The following is a 21,100-nucleotide window of genomic DNA, read 5'->3' as shown; positions in this document are numbered from 1 at the left end:
ATTTAGGGATAAAAAAAAACCTCAGGGGCATTGCTAGTTTAAAACATTCAGGGCCTGGGCCCCTGATGTTTTGTCCCAGGCCTCGAATGTCCTGCCTGCCAGCTAAATACAACTAACTGTATTGCTGTCCTCTGGACTGCAATACAATTGAATCTAATCCACTGAAAATGCTGAAGGACATGTGGTGACATAACAGATCAGTAAAACAGGCAGCGGTTGAGAAGGACTTGCGATGATGTCACCATCAAATGACCAGTGCAGGACAGCAGTGAAGAGGAGAAGTCCTGGGGGAAGAAGCTGTGGTGATGTCTGCTATATGAGGAGAGGTAAGTGAAAGAAGAGTCAGAGCAATGCTGGGACTTGTGGTTAATTAACTGGGACTGTATGTTAGTGCTGAAGGGAGGGATGTTATTTACCTGGAACTGTGTGTTGGAGGTGGCTGGGGAGGGGGTCATGTTATTTACATTGGACTGTATGATGGTGGCTGTAGGAGGGAGTAATGTTATTTATATGGGACTGTATGTTGGAGGAGGATGGGGGAGGGAGTGATGTTATTTACATGGGACTGTATCGATGGCGGCTGTGGGAGGGAGTGATGTTACTTACATGCCATTGAATGTTGAAGGGGCTGGGGCAGGGTGATGTTATTTACATGGGACTGCATGTTGATGGCGGCTGTGGTAGGAAGTGATATTATTTAAATGGGACTGAATACTGGAGGGGGCTGGGGCAGGGTGATGTTATTTACATGGGACTGTATGTTGGAGGCGGCTGTGGAAGGGAATGATGTTATTTACATGGGACTGAATGTTACATGGGTCTGAGGGAGGGAGCGATGTTATTTACATGGGACTGAATGTTGAGGGGGCAATATTATTTGCATGGAACTGTATTTTGAAGGTGGCTGGTGGGGGGAATGATGTAATTTGCATGGGACTAAATGTTGAGGGGATGGGACTGTACAGTCGTGGCCAAAAGTTTTGAGAATGACACAAATATTAGTTTTCACAAAGTTTGCTGCTAAACTGCTTTTAGATCTTTGTTTCAGTTGTTTCTGTGATGTAGTGAAATATAATTACATGCACTTCATACGTTTCAAAGGCTTTTATCGACAATTACATGACATTTATGTAAAGAGTCAGTATTTGAAGTGTTGTCCATTCTTTTTCAGGACCTCTGCAATTCGACTGGGCATGCTCTCAATCAACTTCTGGGCCAATTCCTGACTGATAGCAGCCCATTCTTTCACAATCACTTCTTGGAGTTTGTCAGAATTAGTGGGTTTTTGTTTGTCCACCCGCCTCTTGAGGATTGACCACAATTTCTCAATGGAATTAAGATCTGGGGAGTTTCCAGGCCATGGACCCAAAATTGTCAACGTTTTGGTCCCCGAGCCACTTAGTTATCACTTTTGCCTTATGGCATGGTGCTCCATCGTGCTGGAAAATGCATTGTTCTTCACCAAACTGTTGTTGGATTGTTGGAAGAAGTTGCTGTTGGAGGGTGTTTTGGTACCATTCTTTATTCATGGCTGTGTTTTTGGGCAAAATTGTGAATGAGCCCACTCCCTTGGATGAGAAGCAACCCCACACATGAATGGTCTCTGAATGCTTTACTGTTGGCATGACACAGGACTGATAGTAGCGTTCACCTTTTCTTCTCCTGACAAGCCTTTTTCCTGATGCCCCAAACAATCGGAAAGAGGCTTCATCGGAGAATATGACTTTGCCCCAGTCCTCAGCACAGTCCATTCACCATATTTTCTGCAGAAGATCAATCTGTCCATGATGGTTTTTTTTGGAGAGAAGTGGCTTCTTTGCTGCCCTTCTTGACACCAGGCCATCTTCCAAAAGTCTTCGCCTCACTGTGCGTGCAGATGCGCTCACACCTGCCTGCTGCCATTCCTGAGCAAGCTCTGCACTGGTGGCATGCCGATCCCGCAGCTGAATCCTCTTTAGGAGACGATCCTGGCGCTTGCTGGACTTTCTTGGACGCCCTGAAGCCTTCTTAACAAGAATTGAACCTCTTTCCTTGAAGTTCTTGATGAGCCTATAAATTGTTGATTGAGGTGCAATCTTAGTAGCCACAATATCCTTACCTGTGAAACCATTTTTATGCAACGCAATGATGGCTGCACGCGTTTCTTTGCAGGTCACCATGGTTAACAATGGAAGAACAATGATTTCAAGCATCACCCTCCTTTTAACAGGTCAAGTCTGCCATTTTAACCCAATCAGCCTGACATAATGATCTCCAGCCTTGTGCTTGTCAACATTCTCACCTGAGTTAACAAGACGATTACTGAAATGATCTCAGCAGGTCCTTTAATGACAGCAATGAAATGCAGTGAAAGTTTTTTTGGGGATTAAGTTAATTTTCAAGGCAAAAAAGGACTATGCAATTCATCTGATCACTCTTCATAACATGCTGGAGTATATGCAAATTGCTATTATAAAAACTTAAGCAGCAACTTTTCCAATTTCCAATATTTATGTAATTCTCAAAACTTTTGGCCACAACTATATGTTGAAGGTGGCTGGGGAGAAGGTGATGTTATTTACATGGGACTGTATTTTGGAGGGGGTTGTAGATAGAGAGAGATGTTATTTACATGGGACTATATATTGAAGGGGACTAGAGAGATGGTGTGACTCTATGGTGGAGGGAGTGAAATAGTGTTATTTACATGGGACTGTATTTTTAAGGGAGCACGAGAGATGTATGATGTTATTTACATAGGACTGTATGGTAGAGGGAGGACTGTAACTACAGGGGGCACTGCAAATCTGGGAACATTATAGGAATTCTTATTACTACTGGGGGCTCTATAGGAGGGACTTATAGATCCGCCTTATTTCTACTAAGAGCACTACTAATCTTTATTACCACTGGGGGAACAATAGGTGGCCTAATTTTTACTGGGGGCCCTGTGAAGGTGTTATTAATACTGAAGGGCTTTTCTACTAATGGGGGCACTCTTGGGGAGCGTTATTATGGTTGGGGGCACTGTAAGGGGCAGTATTACTAATGAGGGTATTCTTGGGGAGCATTATCACGGTTGGGGCACTGTAGGGGGCAGTATTACTAATGGGACATTCTTGGGGAACATAATCACTGTTGGGGCAGTATTACTAATGAGGGCATTCTAGAAGGGAATTACTATTGGTGGGACTATGAGATGCACTATTGCTATGGGGGGACTATCTGTATGGCACAAATTTTTCTTTAGGATATTATTTTGGGATATTGGGGAGCACAGCGAGCAGCAGGATAACACTGTGGGGTCTCCAGGTTGGGGGGGTGATGATAGAAATGTGAGGAAGCTAAGATGTCTGTATGTCACACTCTGCAGAGACGAGGCACGGCTGAAAGAAGTTGTACGGAACAAATGGAGACGATGATGACAGAGATCTACATTGGAAGAGACGTCACCTGGGACAGGTATGTGCTGCTGTATAGCAAGTACAGCAAAATGCGGTGTGTGGGGGGAGGGAGTCGACTTAGAGTACTGGGCTATATTCATTGGGACTTGGGCCCCGGATCTTTTGAGACCCTATCAACGCCCCTGAACTGAGCTCATCTACTTGATTGCGCTGCAGCAGTCTCTTCTATCTTCATTCAGCAGGACCTGCCAAATGACCTCCCACATGGTGAGCGCTGTGACGTCATTGTGCACATGGCAGGTTATTTTGGCAGGTCCTGCTCAATGAAAATAGAAGAGACTGCTGCAGCACAATCAAGTGGATGAGATGAGTTTTTTAACCCCTAAATGGCCATATTCTTTTGCATTCTGTCTTAAGAATGCTATTATTTTCCTATATTACCATAATGGAAAATAATAAAATCACCCGAACATCGAACCCAAACCCATACTTCAGGGAAAAAGTTCTTTGCAGTTTGGTTTCGCTCATCCCTACTGTTAACGACATATAGTGATCTGTAGTTTCACACTGTGCAGTCATTGGTCCTGTTGCTGCATTTATGTAACAAGCTTGTTTCTGGTGCTGTATTCATTTTCCATGCTTGGTTCTGGTGGTGTGTTTATGTAATGGTCTTTATGCTGGTGATATGTTTATGTAATGAGTTTAGTTCTGGGGATGAATGTATGTAATGAACTTGGTTCTGTATTTATGTAATGGTCTTGGTTCTGGTACTGTATTTATGTAATGAGTTTGGTTCTGGTGTTGAAGTCATGAGCTTAGTTACCTAAGACCAGCCCTGGATAGAAGCCATCTCTGATTTTTATATGTACTGTAGGTAGAGATTTTTTTCTATATTAGTTACTCATTTTTTTCTTGATTTGGGACAGTAATTTGGGGGCTTTAGAACCAATTACTAGTTTTCAATAAATTTGGTTTTAATTTAAAATATTTTAACTTACAATACCATCCTTGAACCAGTACATATAGGGACCATTGTACAAGTATTATATAGCTCTCACATCTGAAGGAAACTTGTTTGTAATAACATTGTACTAGAGATCGTCCAGGGTGCAGGTTGCTATCCTTCTCTGTATTGTCTGTCCTTAGGTTTACAGATGGTTACTGTACATAACTAATGGAATTACAGGTACTGTATATATCTGATGAATATCCAGAGAAGCATCTGCTGCAAAGAAAATAATTGTATCCTGACTGCCATTTAAAAATCCTTTGTATTTGTTCTCCAGATTTGTATTTGTTCTCCACAATAAAATGCAGTCACTTTTTCTCTGGAAATGGTAATAGACCTCTTGAGAATGCTTCTGTGGATATAATGGTAATTCAGTCAGGATATTGTTCATAAACTTATCTTGGCTTCAAATGACTGGCAGCTTAGTCACTATAATGCTTTCCAGAGTGACTTCACAGTTTTTGCGAGCAGTTCGTGCAAACATATCATAAATCTACAAACTGGTAAAGATTTGTGTAGACTTGTGAACATGGCTGCATTATGGGTCACTCATGTGTGCATCTAGATTGCACCCGTAGATGGCTAGGGGACCATATTGTATTTCATGCACGTCCATTTTTGTACAAATTATTGCAGTGTATGGTGTATTGCACTTATTTTCCCCCATGAGCATCACTCCAAGGAGACAATAGGGTGCTTCATAGTTGCACAATATGGTGATACACAAAGGTCCTAGATTATGAGATAGTTTTGCTAGTCTTCTGGCGAAAAAATCTAAAACTGCTTGTTTGCGAATTTTTCAACAAAATTAAAGTTCTAGACTTGACAGCGGCGAATCAATGGATGTCGTGTATCTGGACTTCTCCAAAGCATTTGACACTGTACCGCATAAAAGGTTAATATATAAAATGAGAATGTTCAGACTGGGAGAATACATCTGTATGTGGGTAAGTAACTGACTCAATGATAGAAAACAGAGGGTGGTTATTAACGGTACACACTCAGATTGGGTCACTGTCACTAGCGGAGTACCTCAGGGGTCAGTATTGGGCCCTATTCTCTTCAATATATTTATTCATGATCTTATAGAAGGCTTGCATAGTAAAATATCAATTTTTGCAGGTGACACTAAACTGTGTAAAGTAATTAACATGGAAGAGGACAGTATACTGCTACAGATGGATCTGGATAGATTGAAGGCTTGGGCAGAGAAGTGGAAGATGAGGTTTAACACTTACAAATGTAAGGTTATGCATATGGGAAGGAATAATATGCAAGTCACCAGTACATACTAAATGGTAAAACACTGGGTAACACTGACATGGAAAAGGACCTAGGAATTTTAGTGAACAGCAAACTTTTGGCAGTGTCATGCAGCTGCTGCCAAGGCCAAAAAGATAATGGGTTGCATTAACAGGGGCATAGATGCCCATGATGAGAACATAGTCCTACCACTTTACAAATCACTAGTCAGACCACACATTGAGTACTGTGTACAGTTTTGGGCTCCTGTGAACAAGACAGACATAGCAGAGCTGGAGAGGGTTCAGAGGAGGGCAACTAAATTAATAACTGGAATGGGGCAACTACAGTAGTTGAAGATTATCAACATTAGGGTTATTCACTTTAGAAAAAAGACAACTGAGAGGAGATCTAATTACTATGTATAAATATATCATCCCATCATCTATTTATCCCTGGGACTGGGACTGCGACAAGTGGACATGCTCTGCATCCAGAGGAAAGAAGGTTTGTACACAAACATAGAAGAGGATTCTTTACGGTAAGAGCAGTGAGACTATGGAACTCTCTGCCTGAGGAGGTGGTGATGGTGAGTACAATAAAGGAATTCAAGAGGGGCCTGGATGTATTTCTGGACTGTAATAATATTACAGGCTATAGCTACTAGAGAGGGGTCGTTGATCCAGGGTTATTCTGATTGCCTGATTGGAGTCTGGAAGGAAATATTTTCCCCTTAAGTGGGGAAAATTGGCTTTTACCTCACCGTTTTTTTTTTCCTTCTTCTGGATCAACTTGCAGTATAACAGGCCAAACTGGATGGACAAATGTCTTTTTTTGGCCTGATATACACTGAGCAAAAATATAAATGCAACACTTTCGGTTTTGCTCCCATTTTGCATGAGCTGAACTCAAAGATCTGCAACATTTTCTACATACACAAAAGACCCATTACTCTGTCTAAATCTGTGTTAGTGAGCACTTCTCCTTTGCCTAGATAATCCATCCCACCTTACAGGTATGGCATATCAAGGTGCTGATTAGACAGCATGAATATTGCATAGGTGTGCCTCAGACTGTCTACAATAAAAATAACACTCTGAAATGTGCACAATTTTGCCTTAAGTATCTGATGTGACCACTAGTTTTGATTGAGCACCATATTGCTCAGGTGCTCGGGCTGAACACATCAGGATGCTCGGGTGCTCGGTACCCAGAACCCTGCTCTGAAGAGGGGAGGGTGCCTGGTTCATAGGAAAAGGTCAGAAATTTACAGAAACACCACCAAAATGGTTCGGGAACAGCATTGGGAGGATGTCTGGATGCATCTTGGACTCCCAGGTCGCTGCTGGGAACCATGTTGTCCAAGTAGTACACCACTTTTAGAGACTGACAATAATGTGCACAAAACCAAAGATAAAATCAGTTTTAGAGGAAAAATTGTTAGGAAACATCCTTTCCTGCATATTTACTTGTACATGAAGTGCAAGTGCTGCCAAAAATTACAAGGAAGAGGCACTCCGATACAACCTGTATATCACATAAAGGAGGGCCTTAATCACATTGTGGTACAATTGTTTAGGTAGTGGGACTCCTACACTCATAAAGCCTATGCACTAAGTGAAAGGACTGCCAAAAATTACAAGGAACTGGCACTACAATACACCCTTTGTTACACATAAAGGAGGGCATCATACACAGCCTTGAAAAATTAGGATTGATGACCTGCTGGTGACCCTCAAAAACTATTGGAGCAACGGCCTGCTGATCTGACCATCTAAAACATTATGGGCGAGGGCCTGCTGCCGCTTTGGTGACTCTAGATAAACTGGGCCTGATCACACGTCCCCGTGACAGCGACGATCCATTCGGATGTCTGCCCTATCAACTTTCAATGTTATTTTCAGCGCCAACCACGGTGACCACGGGTAACGGGGAATCAGGGTTTGTGGGAGCCTGAGAAACAGCTACGGCTACCACTTCCAAGCAAGGCAGCATGCGTGCAAATTACCTATTAGGTATAATTAGTTGAGGGCCTGCAGGTGAGCTGACCCTGTAAAAGATTGTAGGTGAGGGCAATGGTGGAGACCGGGCGGGATTAGGCTTTTTAGAGGGCTGTGACATCACAGGTGATGGCTATCTGCTGATTGGTTATTTGCACGGCATTATGGGTCAAATCACATTTCTGGGCTTCTTACTTTCACTTTGTAACACGTGTAGCAGCTATTTTAGGAAAAAAACTATTTGTTACCATGAAGAGCAAGGAAATTTAGATTTGTGGCAAATCAAGGTTTTCCAGAAATTCGGAATTAATTAAATTTATAGTCAGGGCTAGGACAACGTCGGCGCACGCAGAGAAACCTGCCCTGAACATAGTGGCTGAATTGTGCCGGGAGCCACGGGCGCGGGTACACCAGTGAAAAAAGGGGGCATACCTGAAAGGGAGCTTTGAGAAAAAGGGCGGGAGGGAGGGGCGTGAGGCTCGGGCGCCTGGCTGAGCGGCAGGTAGGGGGATAAATAGCCAGACGCCCCTCCCACAAATGCAGGCTGCCAACAGCCTTACTATTTATGGTCAGGGCTAGGACAACGTCGGCGCACGCAGAGAAACCTGCCCTGAACATAGTGGCTGAATTGTGCCGGGAGCCACGGGCGCGGGTACACCAGTGAAAAAAGGGGGCAAAAAACATCAGTTAGGTACAACACTTTTTGCAAACTACAAAGCCAGTGATCGAAAGGCACGAGATATCTCTACTCGAGGATTGGGTATATACCTAGTGAAGCAGGAGGACCGCCACCGCCCCATGGACCGGATGACATGAGCTGGCACCTGATGCCGAGAAGCAGCGGAGGCTGCCCCTAGCGACATGAGTGGCCCGAAATTACCTTGGGGTCATAGCCTAGACCCTGGGCGAGGGCACGGATGAAAGATATAAACTGAGGGTGCTGAGAGGCTTGCCTGCGTGTGGCAGGAGCGGGCTATCTGGTGATGAACCTTGGATGAGGGCTAGCAGTTGATGCAGCACCTGAACCGGGCACCAATCGTTCAACGTGGGATAGAATTTACCTCGGAAGGGGGTCCCGTCTGAATGGTTTTGGTGGAAGGTAGCAGGGGAGTGTAATGGCCCTGGCCCCATAACAGATGCTGCTTCAGAGGATGGTTATGGCGATTTGGACCCGCCAGAACCTCACCGGGCCGGAGGAATCCATAAAAGGTGAGATACATGGCCGCTTTCAAAATCAGGCTAGTGAAGGGCCCAAAAGGATTACCATCCAATGACGAAGAAAGATCCCTGAACAATTTACCGGACACAGGTTGCCTATGGCTCACGGACCCTTCCCCTCCTTTTGAATACCCCGAAGGGTGGCTTTAGAAAACGAAGACAGAACCTGGGTGATCCAGGAACACTGACAACCTGGGCGATCCGGGAACGCTGACAACCTGAGGGATCCGGGAACGCTGACCACCTGGGCGATCCGGGAACGCTGACCACCTGGGCGATCCGGGAACGCTGACCACCTGGGCGATCCGGGAACGCTGACCACCTGGGCGATCCGGAACGCTGACCACCTGGGCGATCCAGGAACGCTGACCACCTGGGCGATCCAGGAACGCTGACCACCTGGGCGATCCAGGAACGCTGACCACCTGGGCGATCCAGGGACACTGACAACCTGGGCGATCCAGGGACACTGACAACCTGGGCGATCCAGGGACACTGACAACCTGGGCGATCCAGGGACACTGAATTTAAACGAAGACAGAACCTGGGCGATCCAGGGACGCTGGCCACCTGGGCGATCCAGGGACGCTGACCACCTGGGCGATCCAGGGAAGCTGACCACCTGGGCGATCCAGGGAAGCTGACCACCTGTGCGATCCAGGGACGCTGACAACCTGGGCGATACAGGGACCCTGACAACCTGGGCGATCCAGGGACGCTGACCACCTGGGCGATCCAGGGAAGCTGACCACCTGTGCGATCCAGGGACGCTGACAACCTGGGCGATACAGGGACCCTGACAACCTGGGCGATCCAGGGACACTGACAACCTGAGCGATCCAAGGACACTGACAACCTGAGCGATCCAAGGACACTGACAACCTGGGCGATCCAGGGACCCTGACAACCTGGGCGATCCAGGGACCCTGACAACCTGGGTGATCCAGGAAAAACTGACAACCTGGGCGATCCAGGAAAGACTGACAACCTGGGCGATCCAGGAACATTGACAACCTGGGCGATCCGGGAGGCACTGAGATCCCGGGAGGGCCAGGGGACCCTGGCCATACGTAAAGACCAGGAGACAGAAGCAGATTTGAACCAGAAAACGAAAAACCACTGTTTTCTGAGACCGTAAAGTGAAAACACGTAAATCGCTAATTCTGGTATTGTGATGCAAGGCAGATAAACTTAAAATTAAACGTACAGAGCCCCAAATAATTTGGCAGGGGACCCAAAACTGCGCCCCCCCCCCCCCTGAAAGCGGGAGGGCAACCTGCATCCCAAAACCAGAATTAATAGATATGCAAGATAGCATGGTTATATGTGAAAACAACCTATGACACCACTTTTTAACACGATAGGCTCTCATGCTGAGCCGGCATGTGACCGGCAGTTCCCTGACTAGAACGCCGCTCCCCCAACCCTGCCGCCCGCACTCGTGCGAGCGCAACATGCTGGGGGGAGCGGCAATCAAGCGTGCACCAGCAGGGGGCAGGAAACCAGGTCGGGTGCGAGACTCAGCTAGAACGGAGCCAGCTGAGCCTCGATCACCCGGCAGGCTGGCGTGCTGCGATCCGGATGTCGGCGGAGCGTGAGGGCAGGATACCGGAAGCGATTCGGGTCGGAAGAGGAGGAGATCAAAACCGCAAATGGTGCGTGAGGCTCGGGCGCCTGGCTGAGCGGCAGGTAGGGGGATAAATAGCCAGACGCCCCTCCCACAAATGCAGGCTGCCAACAGCCTTACTATTTGTTTCACTTCGATTCGCTCAACACTAGACATAAGCATTTAGACCCTTTGCTATAACACTTGAAATTTAGTGATGAGAGCCTTACATTTCTCTTAATAATCTTTTGAGCTGTTGTAAATTCTGGTAGTTAGACATGATTTGGAAAGACACAACCCTGTTTATATAAAGGGGTCACATCTGGCAATGCATATCAGAGCAAAACACAAGCTATGAGGAGGAAAAAACTGCCTGAAAAAGCACCTAAAGGACTCTTAGACTGTGAGAAACAAGATTCAACATTTTGGTCTCCATTTCAAGAGTCAAGTTTGGAGGAAACCAGGCACATCATATGCCCAATACGCTCCCTACTGTGAAGCATGGTGGTGCAGCATCATTCTGTGAGGTTTTGTTCAGCAGCTGGGACAGGGCAACTGGTCAGGATTGAGGGATAGCTGAGTGGAACAAAGGTACAGAGATATTCTTAATGAAAACCTGACCCTGAGTGTACTAGACCTCAAACTGAGCTTAAGGAGTGGCTTAGAGACAAGTCTGTGAATATCATTGAATGGTCCAGAAAGAGCCCTGACTTGAACCCAATCAAACATTTCTGGAGAGACCTTAAAATAGCTGTCCACCGACGGTCCCCATACAACTTGACAAAGCTTAAGAGCATCTGCAGAGAAGAATAGCAAAAACCCTAAAAAGCTTGTGTCATCATACCCAAGAAGCCTGGAGTCTGTAATCGCTGCCAAAGTGCTTCAATTAAGTACTGAGTGAAGCGTCTGAAATTTAATACTTATGTCAATCCAATGTTTTAGTTCTTCCTTTTCAATAAATTAGCAAAAATGTCAAACATTCTGTTTTTCATTTTGTCATCATGGGGTACTGAGTGCAAAATGATAGGGAAAAAACAATCAAGCAGTCTCAGTCTTTTTACTTGAAGGGGGATAATTTACTTGACCCTCTTAAAAGCAGAAAAACCTCTAAATATATTGTTTGTGCATTACTTTAGTGCATTACTAATTCTTTAAATATATCCAATTAGTGTGGAAATGCAAATATGAATGATTTTAAAAGCATGATTTGTGATAACACCACAACAGGTTAAAAAGCAACATCTAATGTAAATCTCATAAAATACTTTATTTAGATAACAAAGAGGCAAAAAAATAAAATTGTACATGTTCTCTGTACAACAACTATAATTCTTGAGCACCACTCCTACATCATTAAACAACATATTTCAAGAAGTGAAAAGTTTATTTGGTCTCTCCACAAATATCAAAGACAATAAAACTAGGGATCTCCTCACACTTGTGTCAGGTTCTGTTGGGTTTCCATAACTTTTTGACAAAAGTTGTACTTAAGCCCTTATTTGCATATTTTTGAAAACATTTATTTCTTATAAAAATAAAAACAGGTCAGGCAAAGAAAAAAAAATAATTTTTAATAAGCAGGGTCAGCCTTACCAGACATTATGGCTGGCTTGCTAGGGTTGATACTGCTGACGGATATCCTTTAACAATAAAGTTAGATATCCTTCTATTACGAATATCCCCATTAACCTTTTCATCTCCCTGAACCCATAAAAGCACTTACATTGGCTAATAATTCCCTCCTTTAAACACAATTGTAATTATAATTGACTTGTGTGGAGATGATTGATAAATTATAAAATTATCATTTTTAGTTGATCTTCATTGATGAGTCTACTGTAATCGTTATTAGTGAGTGGTTCAATAAGTAGATGCAACATGAGATATTGCTGCATAGTGATCTTAGTAGACCACACGGGTACTCCTTTGGCCTCCTCAAACACAATTTTTCCAATCATCTATTTTCAATCCATAGATTCAAAAACTGTTATGCAGGACCACCATATGAATAAATGATGTAATGCATGTAGAGAAGGCTTGCTAAGCAAGCATAACTGGGGACATATTGCTGACTCCACAAGGACTGACAGCACTTTTAGAACCCCCTCCCCCTTTTATAGTCCTACTTTTGATGATATAATATATGTATAAAAAGAATCATTAAGAGATCCATCATATTTGTCATGGATTTTGTATTCTTCTGTGTGGGCAAAGCCTGAAATTATTTTCAAACCAATTTATATTAAAATTTCCATAGTACGATACCCTTCAAGTATCACCTTGCCGTCTGTAAAATGCCTGGTCTGAAAAAATGATCCTTCTGTAGACATCAAAGGTTACTTTCACACTGGCGTTTTGGCTTTCCGTTTGTGAGATTCGTTCAGGGCTCTCACAAGCGGTCCAAAACGGATCCGTTTTTCCCTAATGCATTCTGAATGGAAAAGGATCCGCTCGGAATGCATCAGTTTGTCTCCGTTCAGTAACCATTCCGCTCCGGAGGCGGACACCAAAACGCTGCCTGCAGCGTTTTGCTGTCCGCCTGACGAAGCGAAGCCAAACTGATCCGTCCTGGCACACAATGTAAGTCAATGGGGACGGATCAGTTCTCTCTGACACAATCTGGCACAATAGAAAACGGATCCTTCCCCCATTGACTTTCAATGGTGTTCAAGACGGATCCGTCATGGCTATAGAAGACATATTACAACCAGATCCATTCATGCTGTTGTATTATTGTAACAAAAGGGTTTTTGCAGATCCATGACGGATCCGCAAAAAACGCTCGTGTGAAAGTAGCCTAAAGTTTTGAAGTATAACAAACAAATTGCATTTTAAATTGATTCAACATTTAACGTTTGCAATTTTATATTTTTAAATAAAAAAGAAAATCTATATACAAATGTTGAGCTATAACTTTTACAACTGTATTTCGCCACATGTGAGACTGATTTTACCTTTAAGATTAGTTTCTTGACTGTATAAATGTGAAATCTCTTTAAATTCTGAACATAATTGCTAGTTTTGAGATGGCCCTAATGTGCACAGGGATCTAATGAAACCGCCCTACGATGAACAAGTGACCTCGCACTCTTCTTGAGTATCAAATCGATTTTCGTTTCCTGCGCAGCCTCCGTACCAGAACTGAACACACTCATTTAGGTCTGCATTGTACCACCACTTCAGTTCATAATCTTGACAGTCTCCTTCTTCTTGCTTCAATGTGCAGAAATCTGAGAATTAAAAAAAAAAAGTGTTCCATGTGTTAATAGTAGTGATAAGTGCATTTGTGAAATTAAGTGTGTGATGTTATTCGGACCCGCTCCCTCCCTGTTCCTCTCTCCCCGTCTTTCACTCCCTCTCTCTGCAAAAATTCTCCTGAATCCAATCACATGTAATTCTGAATCTATAGAATCTGAACTATTGTAAATAGAGATGAGTGAAGTTTTGAAAAATTTGATTTGGATGCCTCGGTGAAATTCACCAAGTAATTTGATTTGTTATGTACACATTTTTCACGAATCACTATAAACCAAGTATACCCAGGCCACTTTGCCATATTTTTCCCACTCGGTGGCCCAATCTCAGTGTGAAGGCTTGGAAGTTAACCCTTTCCCGACAGTAAATTTGCATCGGCAGCTGGGCATTTAAAAATAGAGGAAGCATGCTTAAATAACAAAATCATTCACAAGATTACTCATTTGGAATATTCCTGCTGCTCTGGTACTCCTGCCAGTCTCTATGGCTGTCCAGTAGTGATGATGTTGTGACTTGGCGCACTGCAACCAATAATTGTTCATTGACGGCAGTGGTCACATGTGGGTAGTCTCAATGTCATGACCGCAGGACAGCAACAGAGATCAGCTGGAGCACTGAAGCCATGAAGCTTGAATGATGGCAGGTTTTCCATGTGAGTTATACATATTTTGTTAAATTATTTCAAGCCCTGTTTTCCAGGAGACTTTTCAATGTCCTTAACCTCATGAACATTGTTTTTGTATTTATTTTTATCTAAATTTTGAAAAAGTTTTCAATATACAAAAGCAGTAATAGAAATGCACGGACAAGATGCATTAAACAAAAAGATTCTGTGTAGAAGTAGACATAAACAACCAAACCATCATAAACAGCACGTAAATAATTAAAGAGAAGACAAAAAAAGGGAAAGAAGATCTGATCTTGGACATTTCATTATGATGGTATTGGTTCCAAAGAATATGACATTTAGGCCTGGTTTCCATGCCATGGCTGCTGAACAGCTGAAGTCCTGCCCACCTGCAGTGTCCAATGGCAATTCAAATTTGCAGGTAGTGCTCAGGTATTAGTACCATACTTTTAAGTGTACCTATCATCCTACTGTGGGGGGATATAGATTGTGAATATGAATATTTGTCCCCATTCAGCCCATGTCTCTGTAAAAAGACCCAAAAGGCAATTATCCACATAACAGAATGTAGAAAGCCCCCTGATCTACAAAATATTAAAAGTGGCATGTAGTACAAGAAATAAGAATTCATCACTTTTCTGGAGATGGTCACTCAGGCATTATCAAAGGATGAGAATGAACACAATTCAAGAAGTCTCTGTTGTCTAAAGAAGGGGTGTTGGTCACTCTGCAACACGTTACATGTTGAGAAACAAAAAATTTCTTTAAAACCCTCCTAGTGTGTCCATGCTTGTCTAGCGTTTTATTTGGATATGTGTACTACCAATGGTTTATTGGAATATAATCACTAACCAATATTTTAATGGATTTCAATGGGTCTACAATAAAAATACAGATTTTAACAAAAGAACCTGTGAGTGCTGGAAGACACTTTATTTTTCTTTGGATTTATTCATTGTCACCCAAAAGTCAGTTCATGGACTCTTTCCGTACACTTTATCTTATTCATAAGAGAGGAGTGAATTATGTACAAAGTCCATGGGTGAGTCGACCTCTGCAATTTCTTGTATATTGTATACGTCTCCTTCACAAATTTTTATGTGACAGTCTCCTAAGGAGTGATAACTTTCTATGATAGCAGCTTCTGCTCACCACCTAAAGGTGCCAGCTACAGAAAAAGTCTCCCTAAAATAGATTATTCCTAATGCGTGTTTCAATTCGCTGTAACTTTGAGCCTCAGCCTGCATTGGAAAAACTACACTGCATGTGGTACACTACGCATTGTATATGTACAAAAATTATATTATAACCTACCTTTATTGCGTACTTGTAATCCCTGATTTGTGGTTTGACCTGATTATAAAGAAATGACATATCAAAAATATGTAACATGTAAGGTTATAATTAGAATTAGAATAACAGAATAAAGTGGTCTTAAATTCTGAAAATGCTCAAAACCCCATATGTTGTTGCGCATTTCTAACTGGGGGAGCAAATCCTACATGTGGTCTGCTGCCAACAGCAATCCCAGCAAAAATGCATACAATGGAGGACCACATGTACCACAAAGACATCCTACATATGATAGCCAAATGTGTGGATGTGATTAGTTATATAAAACAGAGATTTGCAAAAAATGGTGCACTACAATTGTAAATGCAATTGACAATATATGGCTAAACCCTCACACTGATATTAAAATGAGACTTTCGCCAATATATTTTTATATCAAGAACATATCGGAGCCTGCACACCCCGTCAAGGTATCTCAAAGTTGCACGGGACCTAACACTAATCTACCTGTGCTGTATGGTCAATTACAGGGGCCATATGGGCAATTATAGGGGCATAAGGTCTGACATACAGGGAACAACACCCAGTTACCTCCAGTGTGAAATCACACATACAATGGGAGGAGGGAGGAGGCTGTGAGTCCCACCTACCACTGACTGACTTTATGGGGCAGCTTGTTCTGAACAAGTGATCAAAAAAATGATTCCTTGATCAGGGCAGGTGACCGCAGGTTTTCTTACACATAGTAGTATCAAAAAAGCAATGGCTTGCTCTGAACAAGCTGTTAAAAAATTAGCTCTTTTTCATAAGTAGCAGCAGTACAATATATAACCAGATGGATAAAGCAGGAGATGTGAGGCTGTGTAGGAGATGTGCAGGGAAATTATATGCTGACCATGACACTGCAAAATGCATCCGGTCTAGTATTTGAAATAAAATTTTGAACATTTTTATATAATGCTTTTATATAATGCTTAAAAAAGAATCAGCCAGCATATATGACTTTTTAAAATGTAAATTGCACTGCTAGTTCCAGCATGATAGAAAAACTAGTACTGTAGCTTTAAATATAGAAAAATTAATTTATTTAAAAAGACTCTCTCTTTCTCAATTTGCTCACTACTGGAATAATATGTAAAATGGTATATGCCATGTTGAGCGATTCACCTGAATCAAATAAAATAAAAAACTTCAGTCTTGTTTGGAAACTGAATTTATGGGAAATTCTAAATTAATAAGGTAAATTTAAAATCAATTTGCTCATCTCTGCTTATGTATATAATATATAATAACAAGTATACAGTGTATAATGGGATTGTATTATACAGTACTTAAAGTAACACTAAAAATGCATTCAATGCATTTCACTTAAAAGAACTCCCACCACAGAGAGAAGAGAAAAATAGAGGCCAGTTAAAGACAACATAAAAAGACAATACACTTCATGGTGACATAAACACAAACCATTCTGGTTAGGTAACAAAAAGCAGCAGCATTATCGGAATTTTCCCATCTTAATACTAGCATATGCCATCCATCTATGATCAGTGAATATCTGTGACCCTCACGATCCTGGCAATGATTTAGCACTGCATCCCGTTTCGGTATCATTCTGCTGCTGGACAGCTAACCTTAGCTAGCCCCTTTTCAGTTGAACAACACCAACTCAGCTTTTACTTTATTTTATGGATTGGTGGGGTGCCAAGAATTCAGCCCACCACCAACCTTAAAGTGATGGCATATACTAGCAATATGCAATCTCTTTACGAGGTTTAAAGGGGTTCATCAGATAAATAACACTAATGGCTTATCTTTATGGTAAGCCATCAGTTTTTGATTGGTTGGAATCCCTGAGACTCAGCACAATTAATTATGCATGGAAAACTGCAATTAAACATGTCCTAGTAGTATTGAATGTTATCACATGTGTGCCATTGATAGTAACTTCTACAAAGTCAGTGGTTGTGATTCTTTTCAGAAAAGTGACAGTCAAATAATGATATTATGACATCACAGTGTGTCATAAAGAATAAGAGAGTAAACATACAGTACAGACCAAAAGTTTGGACACACCTTCTCATTCAAAGAGTTTTCTTTATTTTCATGACTATGAAAATTGTAGATTCACACTCAAGGCATCAAAACTATGAATTAACACATGTGGAATTATATACATAACAAACAAGTGTGAAACAACTGAAAATATGTCATATTCTAGGTTCTTCAAAGTAGCCACCTTTTGCTTTGATTACTGCTTTGCACACTCTTGGCATTCTCTTGATGAACTTCAAGAGGTAGTCACCTGAAATGGTTTTCACTTCACAGGTGTGCCCTGTCAGGTTTAATAAGTGGGATTTCTTGCCTTATAAATGGGGTTGGGACCATCAGTTGCGTTGAGGAGAAGTCAGGTGGATACACAGCTGATAGTCCTACTGAATAGATTGTTAGAATTTGTATTATGGCAAGAAAAAAGCAGCTAAGTAAAGAAAAACGAGTGGCCATCATTACTTTAAGAAATGAAGGTCAGTCAGTCAGCCAAAAAATTGGGAAAACTTTGAAAGTAAGAGCTATTTGACCATGAAGGAGAGTGATGGGGTGCTGCGCCAGATGACCTGGCCTCCACAGTCACCGGACTTGAACCCAATCGAGATGGTTTGGGGTGAGCTGGACCGCAGAGTGAAGGCAAAAGGGCCAACAAGTGCTAAGCATCTCTGGGAACTCCTTCAAGACTGTTGTAAGACCATTTCAGGTGACTACCTCTTGAAGCTCATCAAGAGAATGCCAAGAGCGTGCAAAGCAGTAATCAAAGCAAAAGGTGGCTACTTTGAAGAACCTAGAATATGACATATTTTCAGTTGTTTCACACTTGTTTGTAATGTATATAATTCCACATGTGTTAATTCATAGTTTTGATGCCTTCATAGTCATGAAAATAAAGAAAACTCTTTGAATGAGAAGGTGTGTCCAAACTTTTGGTCTGTACTGTATCTGCTAGAGGATAAGGCATAACAGCTACCATGGGGGACAACAGCTGATGTGACAACCTAAGGAGTGGAAGCGAGGAGCCAGGGAAGTGCTCAGTGTGACTGTGGCTGTTGGAGTTGCAGAGAGAAATAGACTGAGAGAAGATTGGGACGGTGCTGTGATTTGTTACAATAGGCAACAAAGATCGTTTTTCTTTTAGGATGTTTTTTATAAATCTGCCACATAGATAAAATCTAAAAATTGTGCTGCCTGCAGTATATACTAGGGGAAATTAATACACACTGTTTAAAGATTTAACCCAATTATAATACAACATGCAGTAAGCCCCCCAGTGGGGCCCATGGGCAGCCAAATATTTATCATTTAAGTCTATGACTGTGCTGAAGAGATGGAGGTTCAAGAAGCTTGAAGCACTATAAGGATATAATAAGAAACCAATCAGCACAGAATATAGTACCTACAAGTAACATGGTAAACATTCACTTTCTTTTACCTGATTACAAAAGTGATTTTGAGGTATAGGCTAAATGCTTGCGATTAGGATTGCGTACGGATTTTCCACGCAGATTTGTGTGCGGAAAATCCACACTGTAGGTTATGTATATTGTATTCTGTGAGAATTTGAAATTCTCAATGCACACAATGCAGATTTTTTTCTGCGCGGATTTTCTCCATTCACTTAGTTAAATCCACATGTGGAAAATCCGCATGCAAATCCACACCAATTGATGCGGATTGACCGCACAGATTTGCCTGCAAACACCTGCATATTTCATATGCATATTGCATATGAATCCTGAACGTGTGCATGTACCATAATAACATTTCATAAATCCAACAAAAAACTTGTAAAAGATCCCTGGATATACATTTAGTCAAGAATCTTTAATCAAATAATGTGGAGAGTTCAGGGCCATATTTCACACTAGTTACTGGAGGTCCAGTGCCTAGGGTGGCAACTAGCGGGAGGCTGCAGAGCTACATGCTACAAACAAAATTAGTTTTTTTTTTCTCTATTTCCTGGCTCCCGCAGACTTCTGACCCAATCCAGAAGGTTTTGACCAGCCTGCAGTTATACAGTTTAGTGTGCTGCTCCATGTGACTGGGTGGAGCAGGGGGAGGAGGGTCACACAAGCAGTGCTTTGTGTAGGAGCAAATCTTGAACAATATATGGGGAGTATTATGTATTTGTATCAGAAAAGAAGTAAAATGCATCTGTTACGGTTACTCCCAGGCTAGCTGGAAGCTGGACCGCTTGGATAGTCTGGATCTCTGTTTAGGGAGAGAGAGAGAGGAGCCGCTTCGTCTCGATATCCAGAAGGATCCTGTAAATGTAGAACAATCCCACTAGCTATCTTACAGCATTGCCCCTGAAGAAGCGAGGCAGCGAAACCCGGGTCGGGCAGGATTGTGACGATCTACTTGTATTTTATGCCTTTTGTCTACTGATCTGTTGTAAGTAGAATAAATCCTTTTAAAGATAAGATTCTCAAGGGTGCTTCACTATTCTTCGTATCATCTTAAACCCTGTAGAGGAGGAGATCTGGGAGGATCGAACTCTTTTTCTACCGCTGCATAGCTGACTTCGCGTGGCAGGAGCTTACGGCTAATGTAGACAACTGGGTGCTCCCCTCCGTCTTCGCCTACTTGGCTGAGGACAGCTCCCAGCCCGAACATGGAAGCGTCTGTATGGACGATAAAACGCTTGTTAAGGGCTGGGGCCGCCAAGACAGGAGCGTTAACAAGAGCATTTTTGAGAGCTTGGAAAGACGTTTCACAGTGGGGAGACCACAGGACCTGTCGAGGTAAGTTTTTCTTGGTCAGATCAGTCAGGGGTTTGGCAAGTGTGCTGTAGTCTGGTACAAACCGTCTGTAGTACCCTGCTGTGCCCAGGAATGCTAGGACCTGAGTCTTAGTGGTGGGGGTGGGCCAATTGGCGACAGCTTCTATCTTGGCCGGTTCTGGTCGCTGTTTCCCACACCCCACCCGGTGACCCAGGTACTGTACCTCGGCCATCCCAAAGTGGCATTTTTCTGTCTTCAGAGTCAGGCCAGCAGCCCGGATCTGATCCAGAACCATTCCTATGTGAGCTAAGTGGTCCTCCCAGGACTCACTGTGGATCGCTATGTCGTCCAGGTATGCACAAGCAAAACTCTGGAAGCCATCCAGGAGCCTATCGACCAAGCGCTGGAATGTAGCTGGGGCATTCTTCATCCCAAACGGCATTACCTTAAAATGATATAAGCCGAACGGGGTGACAAATGCCGACTTGGGGACAGCCTCCTGGGCCAGGGGGATCTGCCAGTAACCTTTGCAGAGGTCAATGGTGGTCAGATAATTTCCCCTGGCTATACGATCGAGTAGCTCGTCTACCCTGGGCATAGGGTAAGCATCCGTCACTGTCTTTTCATTGAGCCTCCGATAGTCTACGCAAAACCGGGTTGTACCATCTTTCTTGGGCACCAGGACCACTGGGGAAGC

The 21,100-nt window shown here is 42.8% G+C and overlaps 1 protein-coding gene across 1 annotated transcript in view; it reads right to left on the bottom strand.

Annotated features, from left to right (window-relative positions):
* Positions 1 to 13,137: 13,137 nt before the first annotated feature.
* The window catches only part of LOC122939367 (collagen alpha-6(VI) chain-like), a 245,052-nt gene continuing 237,089 nt past the window's right edge, over positions 13,138 to 21,100 (bottom strand). The window contains exons 43-44 of the mRNA XM_044295433.1: positions 15,656 to 15,694; positions 13,138 to 13,688 (exon numbers count right to left, since the gene is read on the bottom strand). Of these exons, the coding sequence (XP_044151368.1) occupies positions 13,522 to 13,688; positions 15,656 to 15,694 (206 nt within the window). The 3' untranslated portion in view covers positions 13,138 to 13,521. The remainder of the gene's footprint in view (positions 13,689 to 15,655; positions 15,695 to 21,100) is intronic.

This window comes from Bufo gargarizans, chromosome 5 (genome assembly GCF_014858855.1).
Source record: "Bufo gargarizans isolate SCDJY-AF-19 chromosome 5, ASM1485885v1, whole genome shotgun sequence".
NCBI lineage: Eukaryota > Metazoa > Chordata > Amphibia > Anura > Bufonidae > Bufo > Bufo gargarizans.
The sequence above is the reverse complement of the archived record's forward strand: the minus strand, read 5'-3'. Positions and strand labels throughout refer to the sequence as shown.